The sequence below is a fragment of the Genypterus blacodes genome, unplaced genomic scaffold, assembly GCF_046128005.1.
Source record: "Genypterus blacodes isolate CSIRO-AG114 ecotype Tasmania unplaced genomic scaffold, CSIRO-AGI_Gbla_v1 ptg000105l_1, whole genome shotgun sequence".
Taxonomy (NCBI): Eukaryota; Metazoa; Chordata; class Actinopteri; order Ophidiiformes; family Ophidiidae; genus Genypterus; species Genypterus blacodes.
In genome coordinates this window covers 358224-381874 of record NW_027466909.1, presented here as the reverse complement: position 1 = coordinate 381874, position 23651 = coordinate 358224, and the positions used below count along the sequence as shown (strand labels likewise).

General features: G+C 43.3%; 2 protein-coding genes across 4 annotated transcripts in view; one reads left to right on the top strand and one right to left on the bottom strand.

Moving 5' to 3' along the window:
• zcchc24 (zinc finger, CCHC domain containing 24) overlaps positions 1-12954 on the bottom strand; it is a 36107-nt gene extending 23153 nt beyond the window's left edge. For both annotated transcript variants that reach the window (XM_076160299.1, XM_076160300.1), the window contains exons 1-2: positions 12419-12954; positions 7964-8164 (exon numbers count right to left, since the gene is read on the bottom strand). In XM_076160299.1, the coding sequence (XP_076016414.1) occupies positions 7964-8164; positions 12419-12658 (441 nt within the window). In that variant the 5' untranslated portion in view covers positions 12659-12954. The remainder of the gene's footprint in view (positions 1-7963; positions 8165-12418) is intronic.
• A 2119-nt stretch (positions 12955-15073) lies between these two features.
• LOC143008509 (annexin A5-like) lies at positions 15074-23277 on the top strand. 2 transcript variants are annotated; one of them, XM_076160297.1, is made up of 15 exons: positions 15074-15299; positions 17355-17558; positions 18320-18402; positions 19541-19786; positions 19891-19978; positions 20075-20169; positions 20519-20632; positions 20741-20831; positions 20979-21058; positions 21158-21214; positions 21301-21394; positions 21499-21594; positions 22166-22224; positions 22342-22464; positions 22583-23277. In XM_076160297.1, the coding sequence occupies exons 2-15, from the start codon at positions 17357-17359 to the stop codon at positions 22640-22642; spliced, it is 1488 nt and encodes a 495-aa protein (XP_076016412.1). In that variant the 5' UTR covers positions 15074-15299; positions 17355-17356; the 3' UTR covers positions 22643-23277. The 2 variants fall into 2 exon arrangements, with proteins under 2 accessions (XP_076016412.1, XP_076016411.1); XM_076160296.1 differs by having other exon boundaries at positions 19439-19786.
• The last annotated feature ends 374 nt before the right edge of the window (positions 23278-23651 follow it).

The following is a 23651-nucleotide window of genomic DNA, read 5'->3' as shown; positions in this document are numbered from 1 at the left end:
GTGTCTGCTTGTCCATCCTCTCATCAGGAACGATCTCTCATACCTATTACCATTGCACTCGGTGCCTCAGCGGTGACATGTATGACAACATTTAGACTTTTTGACGTGTTGGCTCTTATAGATCGGATTATTTGATTTCAAACTCTCGAATAAATACACACTGTGTTGTGTAAATACAGTAGGAGGCGAGTCTGTCCATTGAGGAAACGATCTCTACAACGATGTCTACGTGACGCTTTGAAGGAGCCTGAGAGGTTCACAGTGGAACACAAACTCAATCCACAGTCATCAGATGAGGGTTGCATGAGAGGAGTTCAGCCTTAATTATGACCCAGCTAAATCCCCTGACCCTTGTGTGCTAACAGGACGTCATGCTGTTATGAAAATCTGACCTCTGACCCTCTCATCCCACGCTCCTCACTGGTTGGTTACTCTCTGCTCTCTCCTTTTGGCCTTTTCTAACCGACAAAGAGTTCTGTTGTAACTTATTTTATCGCTTGTATTGTTGCCGTTATTCTGGATTGTTGCCCTGATAAATTTTCTGCTTTGTGCTGCAATTTTGCATGAAAATCTTGCATATTTATGGAGATTGTGCCCAAATTAGTTAAACTGCATAAATCAAATATAGGAGTGTGTGTTTGTGTTTGAGCTTGAGCTTGTATAAGTCTGTGTGTGTTCATATTAGTTTTAATTCTATTTCTTAATCCTTTATGCGAAACAAAGTTTAGTTGGAATTCTATTGTAGCAGCAGCTATGAGATTACCTGCCCATGGAAATATACAAACTGCATTGCCCCGGAGAGACGGGGTTAGTGTCATGGTTACCAAAACAGGAAGTGGTATTATTGTTGTATCAGCAAAATCTGAGAGGAAGAATGGGACACAACCCAGCTGTCAGGAAACCGCACTTTTATCATTCCTTTAACTTTGATTTCCTTTAGCGGAAGTGCCCTCGCTCCGTTTCCCCTAGCCTGCAGCCTCTGTGCTCCGTGCCCTTCTCAGCCTTTCAGACTCTGAACCATCACGAACTCAACAGCCCTCTACGCCATGACAGCCAGCCAAACGTCCGCACTGCCTGTCTGGGGTGGCACATAGCTGTTGCCGTGTCGACGCTGGCCCCAGGGCGCAGAGATCATGCGAGCAAAATGTGCAGCATTCCATTTTGACAAATGTCGACGTGTGACGGCGGTGTTGAAAGATTGTTTATCGTCGCCGGGGGAGAGAGAAGAAGCAGGAGACAAAGGAAAGACGTGCGAAGAAAACAAGACAGCCGGAAAAGGCAGAGGAAAGTGTAAATGAATGATGGAGATTGGGAACGCTGCAATCAAGAGGAACATTAGGCCTCTGGAGGAACATCCATCCATATTAAACCCACATAATCTGATGAAATATGGACTCATCAGAGCTGGACTGAGAATGAAAGCACCTTGTGGAGGAGATGACAGATATTTGGTCAGAGGTCTGCTGCTGGTTGTTGTGGAAGATTAGAGTGAACCTTTTTGCCAATTGCTTCAGACTGGAAGATCCAAATTACTCACAAAGTTTCTCTCACACGGCAGGAGCTTCTTTAGGGAAACATTCACTGGTCAGCCACAAGCTTCCTCCCCTGAATAAGCGATACAACAAAATGCTTTCACGGCCCGTTTGAGGAAGAAAGTACCCAAACTAGACAAAGCTCCTCCATTCTTTCTATCGTAGTTGTTTCCTCTGTGTGTTTGTTTGTTCTGGTATAGATCGACAGTAGGTTAAGTAGTTCCTAATTTCGTTCAGAACTCCAAAAGCCCCTTCATCTTACTCACCCAACCTGTGTGAACCAGACATTCCTTCCTTGCCTCGCCCACTACTGAGTTACCCACAAGCAAGGCAGCTCCAACTGTTTCTGTTTAAGTGGGATACAATGGGAGCACTCTGCTTCCAGATTAGAACGTGATAGCTGCAGATATTCACCAAGGCCTTTTTATATGAACATAAATCTGACCCCTAACCAACATACCTAAAATAACACAGAAACCATATAAACTATTGTGGGCTGGCTGTAATATCAGAGGTAGTGCTGAGAGTTTTATTAGAGGGGCAAAATCACATTACAGCCAGAATGTTTTGTGGTAATGCCTTGCATGTCATAAAATAAAATAAAAACTCTCCATAATAAAGACATGGAAAAAATTTATGATACATCCTTGCATCCATTTTCCACCACTTTGTCCATGTCCATAACCAAAAAGTGGATATATTTATGTTTGAAAAACATCCTGTCTAACGTCTGCAAGAGTGAAGGTTGTGATCTTAGCTAGTCCTCATGTAATTCATTTTATTACCTCTCCCGTTTGTTTGATTATATCGTCCAAGGTAAAATACCACATCTCAGTGAATACAGCGGGCATATTTTACCCATAATAGACCGTCTATGGGTCCAATATGATCTGATTGCTTCACAGCCAGAAGGTCACAAGTTGAAATCTTTCCCGAGTGTCCAAAGGTTTGCAAAGGAGCTCAGAAGCAGAGTTAGAATTTCACCGCAGACGTCGATTAATAATGAATTGAGAGGAAGAACGAGACAAAGTTTGGCTGATGGCAGTCAGGACAAACACTAAATAATAAGTGCATGTAAACACACAGTGAGAGAACCCGTCTCACTCTTCACACAAAATCTCCCTGACAGACAAAATGATGTTGATAATTTGAGTTACTGCGGAGAAAGTGGAGGAAAAGGCGCTCAAACCAGGCTTAGTGTGTATGGGAGCTGCTGTAATTGAACAGGCCTTAAACCTGATTCAGTTCAAGACGTTATTATTGGAGCTACACACTCCAGGAAATTAGGTGCACACACACTCGGCCAAAATTCTTGTTTTCCAACTGCGGCGAACACGGTCAGCAATGATGAAACAACATTAAATTATAAAATTCTATTCAACAGTGCAGGCGAGACCCCCCTCTACAAAAACAAACTGAACCATTAAAACAAAGTGGTTGCGCAATTATCCCAGCGTGACTGCCAGCCGATTTGGAGCGGGATCACTGCTTTGTCAAATCCAAACCCTGGAACATTTCAAACCAAATAAGTTTAGCCTAAAGAAAACAACCCGCTGATGTTTGCTGCAGCAGACAAAGTGGGTTGCAATAACGACAAGTCATTAAAGTTATCACCACAACCCGGAGAAAAACATACAAGTTTGCTGGAGTAGCGCCTTCACTCAGAGGTGGATTTGCCGGGCGGCGTGACGAGGCCCCGGCTTCGCAGCTCGCCTCAGGCCTCTGTGTTGACACCGTCATGGGAGATTACGGTGACCATTTGTCACAACGGAGAGAGGCTGCTGCTGAAATTGCCACGGCGGCTGCGGTGTGAAACCCGTCACGGTGTACGGGCATATGGTCCCATTCAGATAAACGGTCGGGGTGCAAACAGAGGCACACCTGAACAAAACAATGCCGGCCCGACCCACCGACCCACGGAGAGGGATGACAGGAAATGCCGGCGGTTCCAATTCAAGCTGTTTACTCGACCTTATTTACCCAGCGTGTAGTGACTGGATGATTCAATTACACATCAGCTGTAACATATTTCTCACATGAGCCTTATGTTGGCCTGCCCCACTGTAAACAAGCGCTATCTGTTCCAAACGGCAGCAGCACAGCCGAGATAGGGAGGGAAATGAAGCTTAAAATAGATTACATACAGTCCACACATATAGATACATATAGATAGATACATTCCAAAGCCATGATAACTCTTTGAACAATAGGTTCATTGTCATATATATATAATGGGGGAGGCTCTGTGTATGGATCGGGACATTAACAGCACATGCATTCAATACTCTTCAGCAATTACAGGCAAAATGCTATTCAGCCATATGCATCCATAGAATCAATTCTGCTAACACGACCTGTTGCGTAATCTCGGTCTGTTACTTGGCGTACTTTGATTCACGCTGACCTCGCTTGCAGGAAGGTGAACACGTGACGTTTCACACAATGTATTTATTGCCTTAATCGCAGTATAATTGAAGTTTTTAAGTGCATGTTAAAGTAGCGTGTGATGCATATGGTGGCCTTGCTCGCTCTATCCGCCCCATGTGCCCATCCTAAGAGCGCAAACAAAGGCAAATCTGGAAGTCATCAGTGGCTCTTTCGTCAGTCCGTACATCAACATTACAGCTTTAATCTTGATGTCATTAAGGAAATAAGCCTATACAACATGTAAACACTGTGAGCACATTGGAAATCTGCACACATCAACATCCAGTTTACAATCAGTGTAAGAATCTGGCACGCCGCTTCCTCTCAGACTTTGATTAGGCAACAAGTTGTGTATTCAGTGAGTGATCAATGGAATCCTATTAATTCCATCCATGTATACAGCTTACTCAGCATTTTTGGCTTAATTCCAATGCAGAATTTCAGAATGCATGCAGTGTCTGTGGAAAATAAATGAATACAAGTGTTATACGAGATAATCAGCAAAGGGACCCAGCAACTCAGGAGTCCCATGTGGCACTTCAATACACACACACATAGACGCACACAAACAGACACACTCAAACAGACACACACACACACACACACACACACAGACACATACACACCATCAGCCACCCCCGCAGACCCACAAACCTGCATTCTGGCAAAGACATTTTCCATGTGTTCATCTTTCTACTGGGACACACGGAGAGAAGATGTCATTCAGTGCGTCGGCCCGATCAGTCCAATCATAGGTGGTGCCGACGGTTGGAAAGATTAAACCGCTGAACGGAACCAAATCATGAGTGCAAGTGGAAGACATCTTGGAAAGGAGCCAAAGCGTGGCAGCCAGGGGCGTTCTGCTCATAACCAGGGGGGGGAGAGCGACCTCGTTTTCTGAATAAAAGCCAGTTTACATAACACCTCAGTCCCCATGACAGTGGGGAGCAGTGGGCAGCTGCTGCTGCCGGCCCTGTGGCTCTCACTCAACGACCAGTTAGCTACCAGCACTCCAACACTAACAAGTTGTAACAGAAAACGGCCCGAAAATATGTGAGGCATAAACACATTAGAAACCTGAACTACTTAATTGTTAGACTATGGTTATTCCCTCAAATCTGAGCAAAGTAAGGCTCAGAAACACCATTAAATAAGAAGAATATAAAATGAATACTAATATATATACTGTATAATATATCATATGTATTCCATGGCCTTTGCTTTCATAAAGATAAAGTTATAAAATGTAAATGTCCTCAGCAACACTGAAACACATGTGAGCCAGTCATTTAAACTGCTGTACATTTATGCATATGTGTTCATAAAAGCCGCCCTGGCCAAAGAACAACATTACTGCGTAGAACCTGTTGAGATAAAGGAGAAGAAATAGGTGGTACATGTAAGCGGGGATGGGATGACAAACTCAGCAGCGCTCTGTGAAGTCAAAGCCTTTTGTTTTCATTGGCAAAGTGCTTCTGGACAGGATGAACTCACAGGGACACATTTATCCTCCAGTGCATTTCCTCTCCAGCGCCATTAAACAGCACAGACCCCCTGCTCTGATTGCTCCATCTCATCAACTATCGCCATGGTTATGCAGGACTTGCTGTTTTTTCCCAAACACGTATTCCAATATTCCGCAGCCAAAACTGTTAGATTCATAACCAGTGTGAGGTCATTGCAGTTTTCAATATGTCTGCCAATAAGTCTTTTTCTTTGTAACAGAATATGTCAGGGTGTGGACGGGATGTCCGTGTTTCTCTGATAAGTAAGCTAGGAACACCTTGGGTTGCCGTTTTCATCAGGATGCAACGGTGGCTAGGATTGGCTGTTCAAACGAAACATCGGACACTGATTGTCCAGTCTGAAGCCTTTAGTTATAAGGGTTTTATAACGTTTTTATAAGGAGCTGCTGTATGCTCACAAATACATCGACCATGTGGGGATTGTATCCACTCACACGCCATTTCCAACATGTCAGTGTGGCCTGCCTTGGCACACCCACCATGAGCACAGAAACATTATTACGTTGTTTATTACTTTTACATTAGTCTGTGTCCATTGGAGGTTGAGCTACATTGTCCACAAAATAATACTCTGTATTACTTTGCATTTGAGCACCAATGACTCAATCAGTCAGCTCTTATAGTCATGGTTATCGTTGTTTGATAAATGTGCAGGTTGTCATGTTCTCTTCTCTCTTAAAATGCTTCTTTGTTAAGTGAGGCTGATCTCACCTTTACTAAGCTTTCCCTGACAGGTGACCCGGCATTAGCATCTGTGATGTAGCGCAAGTGGAAGGTCAATTTATGGAGAAAAGAGCCCGCGAGGGAGCTAGATAACTGAGATGGTGATGAACTGTGTAGGTGTGGATGCCGCTGGGACCTCTGCTGCTTTTTTTTTTTTGAGTTACAGTTGGCAGTTTAACGAACAGCTGAAATATAAACCAGAAAAAGGGCTGAGTGTGATCTGAATTACAACTCCGAAAGGCTTGGAGCTCCAGCTAAATTGATTTCATAGCTTCTATTATCAGGGCCGGTTTGTTTTAATAAAACAGCCGGACCCTTAAATGAGACCCTGAAGCTCACAGATTCCTACATTCTAATATGGATATGGGTTTTCAAATGTGATCATATGGAAAAAATGAGTAACGTCTTAGATTATTTATTACTTAATCTACGGCTATCATGCATCAACAACCCCAGGTTACTTAAAGGTAGAAGGAAGGCAAACGTTACATTGTGCATGATAAACCATGACTGAAAACTCCCATCGGTGCTGTCAATAGATGATCTAATTCCCACACTCTGAGGTTTGGAGCGATGCAGGAGATATTTCATCAGTGGACAGGTCTTTTACAGACCCCCTGAGACCAGCCATCATATGCCATAAAGCAAGTCAAAGCATTTTAATCTCACATCTGCTCCTCGTTTACAGTTCCTCGCTATAGAAAAGTCAGCGCTGGGGTGAGACAATTGCACCTCACCAACGATAGAAACAGGGGACGGGAGAGACAGGACAAATTATTCCGCACAAGGTGTCCAACAAAAAAGAGAATTGTGCGTAAAAAAGTGTTCCTACAATTTCTGAGGGAAAGTCACATCGTGCTTCTCTTATGAAGTTACATCACCTTCTGGCCACAGTCCCAAATCGTGGGGGTTTATAAAGTGTGGTGTTAAAAAGGTTAAAAAGAAGACTTCCATACCAGCTGCTCAGATTAACCTGAAATATTTAAGCCAGTGCCTTCTGGAACCCTTTTAGGAATTTGGGAATTTTCCTTCATTTCACACAAAGGAACACCTTGAGCTTTACTACCTGGCTGATGGTTGAGCTTGGAGCAAACCAGCCAGCAAGTCCACTGGTAACCTCTTTGCAAATTGATGTCATCTCATCATAATAAGCCTAGACTTCTTATAGTTCTTTGTGAGATGAGTTTTGTAGTTGACAACAGCTGAGACCCCAACAGCAACGTGTTGGTGTTCACTCCTGACCTCCCTGTCAGAGCCCAAGGGTTGACTTTCTACAGTGACCCGGATCATAACTTTGCCCACATTTCATAACATCAAATAAATCAGTGGAGAGAAAAAAAATGCTGAAAAAGGCCGAAACTGGTGATACAATGAAACGCTAAGATAAATAGTCTCATCCTTGACTCTTAAACCGAGCCGAGGGGTTTATTTATCGTGGAGTTTCTGGCAATGTGAAGCTCCGTGCTGAGGCAATTACCACACATACATACACACATACACACACACACACATGACTAGAGAAGACAGAGGCCTGCCTGTTTGACAAGTAGGTCAGAGAGAGAGAGACAGAGACAGAGACAGAGCCACAGATATACAGGTTCGGCTGGAGTGAGCAGTTTTTTGGTGGCAGTGCTAACTTAAAAGTCACTAAGGATCTCTGGAATAACATGGAATATTAAAGGAATACAAGACATATTGGTAATTCAAGATCCCAACCCACAAGAAATTTTCATTCTTAAAGAAACGTGCTCTCACCTGAGGGCAGTCTTTGATGTAATGACCCTTGTTGAAGCACAGGTGGCACAGGTAGTTAGGCGGGGGCCTTTTGCTGGGCTTCCTTGGTTCTGAGGAGAGGGAGAGGTCGGAGAAGTGGTCCGTCAGGGAGTTGAGTCCATCCACGATGTTGTTCAGGGAGCCATAGGGTGAAACATTCTTATAGACGTTGTTGTTTAAGGCCTACAAAAGAGAGGACAAACCAGGAGGAGTTAGACGACCCTGAGATCCTTCATATTCCAAAGAGCTATTTAGCTCATTTGCTGAAATTATTCTTCCCTTTCCTCTGAAGTTCTCTCTGTCCCATTTTCTTTTGCACGACAAAACTCTTAGAGATAATTCCTCTCCCATTAAATTCAGAACATCTGGCGAGAGGCCCAGCTGTGCTTATGAGCTGGAAAAGTACTGAACACGTCCACGGAGAAGGACAGGACTTCACAGAGGATGACTCATTGTATACAAGATGGGAGGCATGTTCCCGCGACAGTCTGTGGAACATCAGCACTGTCACAATGCACTGTTGGCGGTAAACTACCCATGGTCTGTGTTTGCAGTATGCTCTGAGCCACAGCGGCCGGCTCGCAGGATTCATACAAGATGTCCTCTAAATATTAATATCATGGAACTTGTGGCATGCAGTTCCTTATTTCCCCCCTTAATCTAGTCATCCTCTCTTCAAACACCATGCGGAAATGACAACTCGGGAATAGAAATCTGCATGAGATGGCACGCGCTCAATTCCGTATTGTTATTACTTGTTGATGCTGTGATTGTATCCATGTGTGTGAATGGAGTTTATAGGATGAGTCGAGTCCTCCTGTTGATGGTATGCATGCAGACACTGGTTGCAAACTGTAGCAAAACCAGGAGAAGTATCAAGAAACTAAGTTATAAGTTTTATCCAGCTTGGACCAGATGTTCCAAATCTTGTGACATTCGATTTTTGTTGTGTTGATTCTATGACTTAAGGGTCAAAAGGTCTCAAATTTTAGTTGTTTAATATTAAAGTGGTTGTTACAGCACCACCATCAGGTTGAAAAAAGCTGCCCAATTTGATCTGAATCACATTACAACAGACCAAGTTGTCACCAGATGGACAGACGACAGACTCCAGTCAGAAAACAATACACCCACTAAGTCTTAAAAGTCGCACTTAATCTTGGTCTTTTGCTATTTGAAATGTTGGATTTATTACATTGATTACAGTAAAGCCTAATCTGAGGTTTCAGGTGCATGTTAACATACGGACTGAGATGGACACGATGCGAGACAAACACATCCTCAAGTCAACTCAGCCAAATTACGACTGATAGCTACACTGACATTTAATAGTTGACGCACACTCGTGTTGAATAAAATGCTACAAGAGGTGAAACGCACAGACAATAATCTGCTGCTCGTCGAGGGTTACGATCGTTTAGAGAAACCTAACACTTGGCCTAAGTACAAAGCTTTAAACTCCAGGCAGAGAGATGGTGTCGTTTCCCAGCTCCAGCTCCAACACACGTGTTCTTTTATGACATCTAACCGCCATAAATCAAACATTACAGATGTTTACTTACTTTCTACAGTTTTCTAACTTCCACTTGGTGAAGAAATGCCTGACATTTATTTTACTATGTCTCGTGTACATTTAACGTTTTTACTAAAGTTACAAATTGGTACAGATTGTCTTAAATATCGGAATCAACATGAAACTAATTTTCTGTCCCTCACATTTCTTCATTTTGGTGTCAAACCTTCTGTCAAGCCAAAGGAAACAGATTTAACACACATCTGCTAATGGCCAGTGAGGCTGTTTGTTTATTGTGTGTGTGTGTGTGTGTGTGTGTGTGTGTGTGTGTGTGTGTGTGAGAGAGAGAGAGAGAAAGAGAGAGAGAGAGAGAGATTAAACCAGAACTGATTTCCTATGAGTCCACGCTGACCTGCAGCAGATCTGTGTTGTTTTCCCAGTTTGGGGGGGTTGAGGCGTCACACCACAGGGGGGAATCACACACTCTGTTGTGTTGACACCATTAAAATGACTGTGTGTGTGTTTACACAGTGGTTCTATGGGGAATTAGGGGTTGACAATTGAAGGTAACTACTTCCATAAAAAGGGTTAAAAGGCCGATCCATTTGTACTCCTTGTATGCCTTGGTAATGCATTGCTGGGCACATTGAGTGAAAAAAGGCTGTTTTAACTGGATTTACTTTTTCTATATGTATTCTAAGGTAACAGCAGCGTCCTATGAATTATTTAATTGTAGTCCAAGTAAGTAATCAGAGTATTGAGTGTGTGTAAACATTGTGACTGCCGCTCTAATACTCTCTCTCCCCCTGTGTTCTGATTGGCCAGCTGCACCGTGGGTAAATTTGGCTGTGTTAAATGTTAATGTAAACATCTGAGGCTTTTGAGGGCGGCCCAGGACTTTTGTCTCATTGGATGCATTTCTCTTGGCGACAACCTCAAGTTTGACTCTGTTGAACACATACAAAAGCCAACAACTGTCCCCTTTAAAAGAAGTCTTCCTTCTTTCCTGGTACTATAATTCAGGGGGAGATAAAACAACAAACCATATTTAAGCAATGCTGTCAGTTGATGGTATTGTGGTAACCATGCTTGAGTTCCCAGTCATCATCTAATACATTAATGTATCCTCACTCTTGGACAGGCTGTTGTGTGGTCTTTAACGGCCAAAACAACTACATAATACTCATCTCATTGTCAAATCTCTGCAGTGGTTTATTTTACTTGGCTTTGCATGTCCAGAAAGTTGCAAAATCCCTCCCCCCCCTCCCCTCCCACCCCACCCTCAAACTGTTTCCAGACTCTATGTGCGTTTCCTCAGTTTGAAGCTCTTTACACTCCAGAGGATTGTATGGCATTACACAATGACTCACATGTATAATGTGCACATCCAATTTTCAGGAGGACTGTTTCATGTTAAATGACTTCAAAAGCGTCTAAGGTTACCAGGATGATAAATGGACGGGTGGAATACAATATCCATCCGCTACAGTTTTCAAAACATGGAATCATAGTAACGTAGATCTAAGCACCACTAATCATTTGCAGTTAAATCGGTAGAGAAAGCAAAGCTGTGTATTCTTAATACTGTATTCCATCCCTTTTGTGTGTGTGTCTGGAGGTGAGGTTGGGGGCGTTCGGGTGGGGGTCTCTGCAGTATCAGGTTTGGAGCCCTGCTAACATTATTGGCATATTTGTCCCTAAAATTACCACTTACACTACAGAAATAGACAATATGTAAGCAAGACTTGATTTTGTTTGGGCAACCTGTTCTATTTGAAGAAGTCAAGAGAAAGTGGATCGCTGCGAGAGGCTGCAGTGACCCGTTACCTCCAGAGAGGGGCGTGCATGGGACACTGCCTGCTTTCTCTCTCTCTCTCTCTCTCCCTCTCCCTCTCTCTGATCAAATACATATCTGAGTAGTTTCACCTTTACCAAAACCACTGCTGAGGTTGTGATCACAGACCTAACATATCTAAAAATTATACGCAATACTCAAACCACAAGGACTGGAATAGCCTATGGACACAAACTTTGCTATTTATGCTGACTTGTTTCCGAGCTTTGTCATTATTAATTGAAGTTCTACAAGTGTGACATTACTCCTGTAGTGTTACTGTGTATCAGTAGAACTCAAAGGTTTGTTTAAAGTGACACTGTGATACTAAATGATGTTAAAATCAGCACACACAGCTCTTCAGTATGTTGGAATACTTGCCTCCTTGCATCCTCTAAAATATTACATAACCGACATTTCATACGTCACATGACCAGGAATGTTCACTTTCATCCAAACAGGAAGATTTCTAGATTTGTTGAATAATTAATGGGTAAGTTATTAATAAGTGTATCTGTATCAAGTGTTAAATACTCCAGGGGTGTCTCTCCAGTAGTTTAAATGAGCAGTATGACAGTAGATTGTGGTTTCCTCTGTAAAAAATCACTCTGATCTTAAAACAATACTGTAATATTTGTATCCTTATTATAGCCTAGAAAGTTTGAGTATTTTTTGAGTATTTCAGGGCCAAATTCTTGGATTACTCCCTCTTCAAAAGTTTAAAAGAACATTGTTACTAAATCAGTTTCCTCTAATTATAATCCTCCATATTCCTACAGTGTCGCTTTGCTCTTAACATTTTTCTGTGATCCTCGCATCCTAAAAAGGATCAATTGTCCCATTTTCCCTTGGAGAGATGTTTACACAATGAGTTCCTCTGTAAAAAATGTTAACGATTGATAATTTTTCTGTCCACATGGTGAATATCATGGCGGTTATGTGCATCCTACCAGAATAGCTCTTGCTGTACACGCTCAAACATTTGCAGAACAGACGTGCAAACCCGCTACAAATCAAAACTCGACAGCGGTAGATGTCCTGCTCAACATCGCCACCATGTCACCCCCAGAATCCCCGGGAGAGCGTTCACCTCGTTCCTCTGCAGCTGGAAGAAGTTGTTGAGATAGTTGGAGTTGAGGGAAGAGCTCAGGTCTGCCGCGGCGGGGGTCTTGGTGAAGCCGTGATCCGGGTGGGAAGAGTTGGGTTCGGGTCTGAAGGCGTCAAAGGCGCTGGTCTGGTGGGTGTCTTGTAAGGAGAGATAGACCCAGTTGAGGAGCTGCGCAGGCTGGTACACGGAGGCACTCGTGTCTATTGCAGACAACAAGCTCATCTTTCAAATCAAACGGGCAAACTGGATGTTCCACCGCTGATTCTTATGATTTGCTCTCAACTTTTTCTGCCGTTCCGTTCCCCGGACGTTCCTCCTTCTTCTCCTTCTTCTTCTTCTTCTTCTTCTTCGCGTACAGGGCCCTGGTCCTCCTCACGCCGGGAGCCGAGTCCCCGTCAGATGTTACTGGAGAGTCATCGCGCTAACATGTCAGTATGGAAAGTTCTCCCCTGCTCCCCATGGTCCGCTATCTGCCTTTATTGCAGCGGGGCGCAGAGCGGTTCCTCGGTTATGGAGCGAGGGCGGCGGTGCGTCACGGTGCGCGCAGGCCAATGAGCGGCGGCTTGGATAACGCGCAGTCAGAAACATTACAACACTTCTGCTGGATAATCACGCGTCTCTGCCAGGATGTCAACGGATTCCCCACATTTCACTTTTAAACATAACAAGTTTTTACGCTCTATTTAAATAATAGAGCTCAAATATGTGCTCACTTGTATAAAGATAATTTAACCCTTTCATGTATGAACTGCGAGGACCTGAGTCAGGATTTTCTTCTCTACCAGTTTTCACTCTTTTTTTATCAATGAAAAAAAGAAATTCACGTTTATTTTACTTAACTTTATTCGCAAAAGTGTTCAAAAAAACGTCACACGTAATGACATACAATACAAACATTAGATATGTATAATTTGTATAATTGCTCTGGACTGAAAAAAACTGCACTAAAAACAACACTAAATACTGATAACAAACTTTTCCTCTTGTTTTTCCATTCATTGTAAACATTTTTTTTAACAAAAGTTCTTCTTGTGGGGGTAGAAGTGCCCAAGCACTTTAAAAGCTCCTTTAAAAGCAAAATTTGTCAACTTTGTGTCCTCTTGCGTGTTTATAACATGTGTCCATACAATCAGCCGTTGCAATAGTCTTGTTTTTCTCTAACATTAGTCTCTTTTGTGATACAATGTCTGATCCTTGAGAGCCATCTGCTTCTTCATCAGGGATTTCTCCCCCTTGCAGAGTTGAGATCTGTCCCTGTAGCTTTTCGACAGCCAGATTCAGAGCAGGCTGAACTTCCTCACGCTCCTTCCTCTGAGCAGCCAGGTCCTTTTTCATCTGTTGACAGCTCTCCTCATTTATGAGGGACACCTCAGCCCCTTAGAGCTTTACCAAAGCCTTGTGAAGTTTGCCCCCCACAGTCTTGATCCTTGCCTCTATCTTCTTGGCAGCCTCATTAGAATTAATCCTCCCTCTCCATTCTGGTGTCTCGTCCTGGAGCCTCTGCTCCTCAAGCTCTGGCCATTCCTGTGATGTTTGAGCCTTTATCGTGTGTTTTCCTCCGTCTGCTCAGCCAGGCGCCCCTGCAGCAGCTGGTAGTGCCCCTTTTCCTTCTGGAGAGTGTCATTAAGCATAATACGAGCCTTTAGATCCTCCTTGTCAGCAATCTGTGGCTGCAGGCATGTTATGTTTTCTTCTCTTATGGCCACACCTGGTTTAGACAGATGGAAACATCTATCCTCCCATCACATGATTAATGGAGAACTCATGATAATATTTAGTAATTTGATTTGAACATCTACATACAGGACAAATCACAGCCGAGCTATCTCACAGTGAACGCGGTCTGGAAAGGTCGGGCTTCCAAAACTGAAGGCACAGGAGCACAACAAAGATCAGAGTCTAGCTGCTAAGTGCAGACTACTCACCTCCGTCTGTCCCTGAATAAACAAAATCTCTCCATCTCAACACTGCATACCATACCATATCTAAGTGAGGTTAAATTTGAGTTTTGGCCTTAAATGGAGAGCAAAGATTAAACAAGAAGACATGAAGAAGAGTGTAATGACTAATCTGATCAGCCAGTGTTATTATTGTTAAATCAATTAAGTGACCACTATCAATAATATCTGTCTGCAAGACTCTTCATCTGCTTCAAAACGCATGACTCAGGCAACATGAAGGCGACTGAATAGTTTAAGTCGGGCTCCCTCTTGTGGCGTATCTGTGTTACACCCTTATCCACATAGCGTGTTCATATTTAATACGGGGTCCAGAAAATATATTGATGTCTCTGATTTCTTCCATTCTATCTTAAATACCGATCTTAAATCTTAAATGTAATTCTTTCTCCAGACACTTCATGCTTAATGTGTTAGAGGAAGAATGGACTGAGGCAGAGTTTCTTAACGATCCATTTATATTTTCCTCATATTCACAACGACTATTCATTCACATCTTTAACTCCTGCATTGATTGAAGCATACATTTAAGCTTTATTGTTGTATTTCTACACATTTTACACACGTTGACCTCTGACAGCTACAGTGACGTCAGCGGTATGTCACCTATCTCCGGGCTTACCTGCTTGGGCGGCACCTTCATCAGGAATCACCGTCTTCAAGAACAATACACTCTGGCTGTCAGGAATGAGGCGCTGACGTGTTTTATCGCTCACATTTTCCGTCGTGTCGCGTGTTATTGTTGTGGACTGACGGTCACGTGGTAAAAAAGGATCCTCCTGAGTGAATACGGGTGGATTCCTTACATGGTGGAAACTCGGAGTCCCACCCACGGCACTTAAACACACATAGACAGACTGCAGCTGGCACGAACTCGCCCCTCCGCAGGAAGACAGCAAAGCAAAGTAAGTACTAACGCATTATAAGTCGCTAGTTTACTAAAGTAGAAGGATTAAATGGCAGATACGAAGTGTAGGAAACGTTTGAGCGCTGTTTTGTCGTTGTTCCGCAGTATTAATGTCGCGCTACTAGAACTTCGCTCCCGTCAGGCTAATATGTTGCCACATACACGCCTACAAAATGTCCGTCCGTGTCGTTACCTTCGTGTTTCTACGGAAAAACACTTTCTTTAGGTTGTGTTTTCGTACATTTGCGTATTTATCTCCTGTGTACGTGACAGTTTGCTAGCTTGAGGCAGATATGTAAATGATTATGCTAACTAGCGTGGGCGAGGCCCGCAGAGCAGCGCAGGGTTGGAAAAGAAGCTTTAAAGTTTAAGATTTAACAAGATTACACTAACTAACCCCTCTGGTCTGCAAACTGGAGTAACTAGTTAACTTGACCAGTAAGATCAGACGTAGCTAAGAGGTTCTGACACACCTAATCCGTCCCTATCCAAGAACGAGTTTATAGTTGTTACTCAGCCAACCCGGAAAATAATCGAAAACACACTAACACGCTGTACAATATGTTATACACACACATAATACACGTATACGCACAATATCCCGGTTCATCTTGTGTTTAACTTGTGTTTTAACGTTTTACAAAGTTGTAATTACCTTTCAGAGTTGTGATTTCGTTCTTACTAAACTCAAAACATATAATTCAAAACATATTTTAACCATATATCTGTTGGAGTGATCACATACACGTCATATAAATGACCTCTGAATTGCAATTGTTAAAGGATTTTCAATGTTTTGTTGGTGTCTTATATCATTTTAAACACACGCACACACAAGGTAGAGTCACTGAAACCAGTCACAAGTCACCAACCTGATTTACTTAAGTGACATTTGTTTTCACAAGTATTTCATAACTCCACTACAGTCAGCATCAGCATCATTGTGTTGTAAGGCAAAAGGAGGAAGCCTATAAAATGGCAAAAGGTATCTGATCAAGTGATTGTGACTGTGCATATTGCAATCTAGGTGTGTACATGCTTTATACATGCTTTTGTCCTGTGTGAGTTTACCTTTGTGTTCTATGGTCCTGGGTAGTTTGTGTCTGACTGCTTAGTCACACACGTCTTGTCATTTGTTCCATATCCCTAAAATGCAAAGCAGAGGAGAAAGCTGAATTGTGTTTGACCACAGGACCTGCTGACGTGTTGGGACACAGGGTTTTCATTCATTCAGGGACTTTAACTTTTGTAACTGACACACTGAAAAGGTTTGCAACCCTACAGCTTCTAAAATGAAGAATGTAGCCTCCTTTTGCTATAGTACTGTTATGAAACACTGTCTGTGGTGAATAGATTGGGTTCAGTTACATTATGTAAAACAGGATAAGCTGTATAAGGCTCATCTTCTTTCTTATAAAGTGAAAATAAGGTGTACATATTTCCAGAGGATAATATAATAATAGAATGGACTTCAGATTCCTCAAGCCTTGGTCAGGAAATAATTCTGTCCACTGGTAAAGATGGAGAACTGGTTTCCAGCTCTGTGTGTTTTAGCTCAGCCGTTGCCATGTCAACACGTTAAACATGTCTGCCCCTCAGGCTTGTCTCAGCGCTGTGGTGATCGCTCATGTATGTTACCTTGACAAACCTCTACCAATCCCTGCCATTATACGGCTTAGGCGCGGCGCCGAAACGGAAATAAAACAAAACAACAACAAAGTAAGTGACAGTGCGGGTATATGAAGCGCGCGCTGGCAGGGGCGGTATGGCGTCAGTTCTGTCGCGATATGGCGTCAGATATCGATCCGATTAAACACCAGCGCGTGAGTATGAGACGGCAGTGACGAGCGTGTTATCGTTTCCGCTCTGTGTTGAGTTATGAACTTGTTTCTGTTATGGATTGAAGATCACCGTCCATGTTTTGACGCCCGCAGTTACTTGATTTCGCTTTCATATTCATCTTATGCTTAACATGTTTTAACTGTTTGCAGTCTTGAGCAACCATCATTATATTCCATTATATGACTAACAGGCTGATGTTTTCGTCCTAAAGATATGAGCTACCCTGGATACCCCCCCGCAGCCGGCGGCGGCTACCCTCCGCAGCAGGGTGCTTACCCTCAACAACCAGGAGGGTACCCCCCTCAGCCGGGCATGTACCCTCCCCAGGCAGGAGGCTACCCACCTCAGCCAGGTGGCTACCCCCAGGCCCCGGGTGGCTACCCTGGACAGGCGGGACACTACCAACCACCACCAGGTAAGACAATTTGAATGTATTGAAGGTGTACATTAAATGTTTTATTAGTTACATTTGAATGGTTATTGGCCCCTGGCAGTTTTTGCCCCCTTAAAAATTTGAGGTGCAAAAATACAGAATATAGGAGCGATTTTGCCCTTTGTCCCTGGTTATTATCGACACTGACTGAAAGTAGTTAATAAATTAGTTAGTAAAGTTCCTCATTCAGACACTCGCCTCGTCATGTTGTGTTTGTCTGCAGCAAGTCATGAGCATTACATTTTTTAATCCAGTGGAATTTAGTCTCAAAACAAGCAGGGCTGTAGCCAAGAGAAGGAATCCACTCAGTCCTTCTTTCACACAGAAACTCCATTGTCTGTCCAATGTCCACTCACTTACCTGTGAACTCGTGGGGCAATGAGGAAAAAGCAAATCGGTGGTTCCTTCCTCAAGCTCAGAATTCAGGTGTTTCCTTGATCTAATGTGTGTGTTTCTGAAATACCACAGCTACAGTCGTTACATCCTCAGTCATTACTCATATCAGTGGTTATGGATGTGTTTCCATGTTCCTGCACCCCTATCTGTTCTGAAGAGAGACTCCAAATGTGCTCTCTCAGTTAAAATCCTTGTCCTGCATAATTCACATTGCTTTATTCTGCTCATTGGCTGAAAGGATAAATCAACAGCTGCTGTCATCAAGGGAAGGATTATATACTGTGTGTATACAGTTCAAAGAAGGTTTTGATATAGATCTTCTGTCTTATTTATATGTTTATCTGCAGCAGGCAGCTGGGGAGGCGGACCTACCGGCGGTTATCCATCCGGCCCACCTAACACTGGGTTCACTACCGGTTATCCCACTATGGTAAGTCCACCTAAAAACCACCTCAAAAGCCACAAAATTCTGTGATGTATCTGCAGTTCAACGTCATCAGATAATTGAGTTGAATATTCCAGTTAGAATGAATTACACAGCCATTAATGGATTATCACATCCTTTGACTTAACGGTAAGACGTTTCCAAATTCTGCATCCTCAAATCCTTATCGCTGCCATTTCCTGTCAGCTTCCATTACTCGTTTCAATGCATGACTGAAACAGAATGTAATGTAAATACATAATTACTTCTTTTTATGTGCTTTTAAAACCTTGAAATACAGCAGAACTTTCTTCCCTTTTTAATTCCTTCCAGTTCTGTTCCCATTCCATCTTGTTTATGTTGCATTGTCATGTAAAGTAATCAGTCTGATTTCACCGTCGTATTAATGCTGCTTGGCCACACTTTGCTTGGATATTTATTTGTATGGTTGGTCGTTGGCAGAGGTTAAACACTCTGCAGCCTCTCAGGGTCGAGGCTGAGGTCAAGTGATACACCAGCCATTTTACATAATAGATTTTTTTTGTAAGTTGGACCACAGAACATCTCACAAAGCCTCTGAAAGCTCCTCCACACAAAGTTATAAGTTTACTTATAAACAAACATGTTCATCTTTGCCCCAGAAAGTGAGGCAAACCCATTTAACCCATGAACTGCTATCCATAGTAACAGTTCTATTTGGGAATTGTAATGATACATTTAGCTTTTACTATGGCGGGCATAACTTCTGCCTTCACGCTCTTGAAGCAGTAGTACAGAGATCGAATAGGTCCATTCATAGGCCTGAGGTCCTGGTAAGTAACATACAAAAAAAGCTGCAATGTCACCTAGTTCAGACATGCATTTCCTGAAATCACGGCCATTTATAAAATCGCTGGAACATTGCTCCAAGACGATTCTATGACTCAACCTATAAACAAATCAAATCCAAAAGGAGGTGTGACCTGTGACCTTGCTTGCGTAAACCTGATAACCTTCCTTCCTGTGCACATATTATGAGATGCTCATCTCTCCAAACCCACAGGCCAACCAGTACCCTGTAGGCAACCAGTACCCCCAAGCCCCTCAGCCTGGGGGGTATGGTGTGCCCTCCCCTAACCAACAGCCGTATGGCCTGCACCCACAGGCAGGAGGACCCATGCCTCAACAAGGCCCAGGGATGGGCTACCCTGGCCAGCCGGGTCAGTCCATGCCCGGCTATGGAGGAGCACCGGCGCCCATGCCGGGCTACCCCAAAGCTCCGTCACCAAATCCCACCATGCACGGTTATGGAGCGGCACCAGCGCCTATGCCGGGTTACTCCCAGGGTCCATCAGCAAATCCAACGCCTGGTTATGGAGGAGGGGCCATGCCAGTAGCCCCACAAATCAATGTAAGATCCTCTACTCCTCCTCCTCAGCCCCTCAGTTATTAGTGCTTAAAGTAGGCGTTTATGTGTTCTAATGTCTCTCTTTTGTTGACCCATCGTTCACTCAGAGAGGATTCCGGGGAACAATCAAGGACTTTCCTGGAGCTGACCAACTCAGAGATGCGGAGGTCCTGAGGAAGGCTATGAAGGGTTTCGGTGAGTGCCTGGTCTCCTCTGTTTCCTCTGTCTAAACGAGGCCACAGTTGATATCCGAACTGTGTCTCCTTTGACATTGCGGACTTGTCTGTGCAGGAACTGATGAGCAAGCCATTATCGAGTTGCTGGGGAATCGCTCCAACAAGCAGCGTGTGCCTCTGCTCAGGGCCTACAAAACAGCATACGGGAAGGTAAATGACCTCGTCCGGCTTATTGTACAGCTTATTACACGTGTTGTCACCGTAGTAACGAGACATGGCAGATGTGTGGCAGTCTCTAGCAGAATTCTGTATCCCTGTATGGATTTTTGCTGCTCCTCTATCAGGGATTAGAGCAGCAGCACTGACTTTAGCAGGGGGGGGCGCTCATAGTTTGAGGTGCACTCAGTGATGCCAACATAAGTCAGCGTGCACAAGAGTGACAACCAGACAACAGGTGCCAGTGCTGCCGGTAAAATACAGAGGGGATCGGGTGTCTCAGAGCTCATTATAGCTCAGCCGCGGAGCCTTTTCAATTATTCCCATCGTGTTTCCATTTCAGGATCTGGTTAAGGACCTGCACTCGGAGCTGTCTGGGGACTTCAGGAAGCTGGTCATGGCCATGCTGAAGACCCCGACTCAGTTTGACGCCTCTGAGCTCCACAGTGCCATAAAGGTGAACAGCTTGGAGTACACGTAATCGCATATTTAGTGTTGCAGAATGATGAATACGCAGAGTTTGAATGAACATTTGCTGTAGAATAACCGGCTTTTTGCCTGATAGGGAGCCGGAACTGATGAAGCCTGCCTGATAGAGATCCTGTCTTCTCGCTCCAACGCTGAAATCAAGGAGATATGCCGCATTTACAAAGAAGGTCAGAACCCCTCCCCCACCAACACCCTACTGAAAATCTGATTCCTTTCAAATTGGACCATCCGTATGTTTAATAGCTGAAAGATGCAGATACATAAAGACTTCCTTGTGTTTCCCCACGTTTTCACTGTCGCTCTTCCCTCCCCAGAAAACAAGAAATCCCTGGAGGATTCTATTAAGGGAGACACCTCAGGCCACTTCCGTCGGCTTTTGATCTCTCTCGCCCAGGTACGGCTGCGAATCGATGACCCGCATACCCGACAGCTCGTCTCTTAGCAACCACACTCGGATGCTTTGACTAATATTTGTTTACTGTTCGCTCTGCAGGGCAATCGCGACGAACGGGAAACCGTGGACGTCTCTGTGGCCAAACAAGATGCTCAGGTAACCACTCCATTATTTATCTGCAAAGTGTATATTTACTCACTGAGCTATCGATTGATGGAGTGATTATTGATTGATGATCGCAGGCGCTGTATGCTGCTGGGGAGAACAAGGTGGGAACTGACGAGTCCAAATTCAATGCCATTTTGTGCGCCAGGAGCAAATCCCATCTCAGAGCAGGTGCTGATGAAGAAATAGTTAAGACACATCAGAGAACAACTGTGTGCTTCTGAGTCCTTCTGTTTCTGACTGTGTGTGTGTGTTTGTGTGTGTGTGTGTGGCAGTGTTTCTTGAGTACCAGCGCATGTGTGGCAGAGATATTGAGAAGAGTATCGACAGGGAGATGTCTGGGGATCTGGAGAGTGGCATGGTGGCAGTAGGTAAGAACAGCCCAGCCCCACTCACACACACACACACACACACACACACACACACACACACACACACACACACACACATACATGTCTTGACATAACAGGAACACTTATTTTCTGTGATTAAATGGGGCTTTCTTGCTCAGTGACATGTTTGCAGGCAGCGGTTGACAGTATTGCTGTGTTAATAACTGTATTGTATAATTTGCTCTGTTCCTTTGTGTTTTCCCTTTTTGCCCACATTGCTCAGGGTCATGGTACAGTAGCCCGTCTTGTATTTTAGATGTGCTTATATTCAATACATCAGTTTGGTGTGTTTGACGTGGTACAGGTGTGTTTTTGTTTCTGATTTCACATTTACAGGTTTTCAGCGTATAATTTACTTTTTTTGTTTTCCTCCATCACACTCATTTGCTGCGTGCATTGCTTGACACTTTAGATGAGCGATACAGATCCTGTATCTCTCACCCTTGTGTCTTTGTTTACATTGTACTCCCAGGAATTCTGTGAAAAAAAGAGTACATCAGGGTGTGCGTGTTGTACCCTTTGATAATACATAAATGTATCTTTGTTTCAGTGAAGTGTATTAAGAATACACCCGCCTACTTTGCTGAAAGGCTCTACAAAGCCATGAAGGTAAAACACACTTCGTCCTGCTCGTGTTAAAATAAACACACAGTATACAACAACAACAAATGTATAACCATTTCATCTGTTTTCATCGTGTGTGTGTGTGTTTGTGATTACTCTCAGGGAGCTGGGACCAAGGACACGACTCTGATCCGGATCATGGTCTCCCGCTCTGAGGTTGACCTGCTGGACATCCGCCAGGAATACGTGAAGAACTACGGCAAATCACTGTACACGCACATCTCTGTAAGCACCTCTAAACCCTTTGTACAACATACAGTAAACTGCCTCGTCGAGAAGACAGAGTGATAATTACAGCACCATTATAAGGATTTCAGTGCTGATGCGGTTGTTTTATGTGCAGGGAGACACATCAGGAGACTACAAGAAGCTGCTCCTGAAGCTGTGTGGAGGCAGTGACTGAGAAGCAAACAACACTTTTCTGCCGCAGGGTAGAAAGTTCCAGCCAACATCTTCTCCTCTTCCTGATCTCTACTGTGTACAAACTGCACAACTGCATGCGCTGCCAATGCTATCAATGCAACGTTATACACATATTCCTTTTCTATATTACAATACAAGCCAAACAATTTTCTATATTTTTGCACTTGTCATATCTATGCTGGATATTTGTGTCGAATATGTCAGAATATGTCCACTAATTATCCAATTAGATTTGTATTAGATGACCTTTACATTTTAAGAGCTATACATATATACATATATTTTATTTTCATACTGTGCCAATATTACAGATGTCCAATGACGCGTAATGAAAATGTTTTCTCAGCTAGTTTTTGTTGTTAGGCGATGCTGAATTGAAAATGACGCATCAGGTTATCTAGCAGCTATGTACCAAAGCCCTCCGTTAACATTTGCCAGTATGAAATCTTTTTTATCTCTTGGCCAATCCTAACTAATTTTCTTTACAGTAGTTTACAGAGGCTTTGTTTAGCATTTATTTGTATACCTGTCATTGTACCGCAAAGCGTTTCATGAATTGTTGGAGAATTTATCATCAGGAGTATCTGAAAATAAATGTTAAGATCTGTATTTGAAGTATAAGAGGTCTATCTAATGCTATGTATACATTTTATATTTACCATTTGCAGATTGGACTGATCTGAGTGGCGTTATTTAGACAAAGGCGTATTTCACTTTCATTTTCTGCTCTGATAACGTCAATACTTGGTAGTACAGTCATTTGGCCTGCAGAGGGCAGCAAAGTCGTCTTACTGTCTCCCCGCAGCAAAACCACAAATGTGTCTGCAATAGCTTGTAATGAAGAATGTAGTATGAAAGTAATACCACAGATTACATAATTGTTGCTCCATGTAATCATCCGTAAGCAAATGGGTTTCAGTTGAGAAAATTCATCTAGGTCTTTTTCAACTCTGGTTCTTTATTTTATGGTCCTTTTGGACCAAACCGTT

Bases quoted from the DNA above. Each gene is read 5' to 3' on its own strand.
- LOC143008509 (XM_076160296.1), top strand. From the start codon at position 17,357: ATGAGCTACCCTGGATACCCCCCCGCAGCCGGCGGCGGCTACCCTCCG. The intron at 18,403-19,438 runs GTAAGTCCACCT...CCAAACCCACAG, and splicing joins CTACCGGTTATCCCACTATG to GCCAACCAGTACCCTGTAGG. The intron at 19,787-19,890 runs GTAAGATCCTCT...TCGTTCACTCAG, and splicing joins CAGTAGCCCCACAAATCAAT to AGAGGATTCCGGGGAACAAT.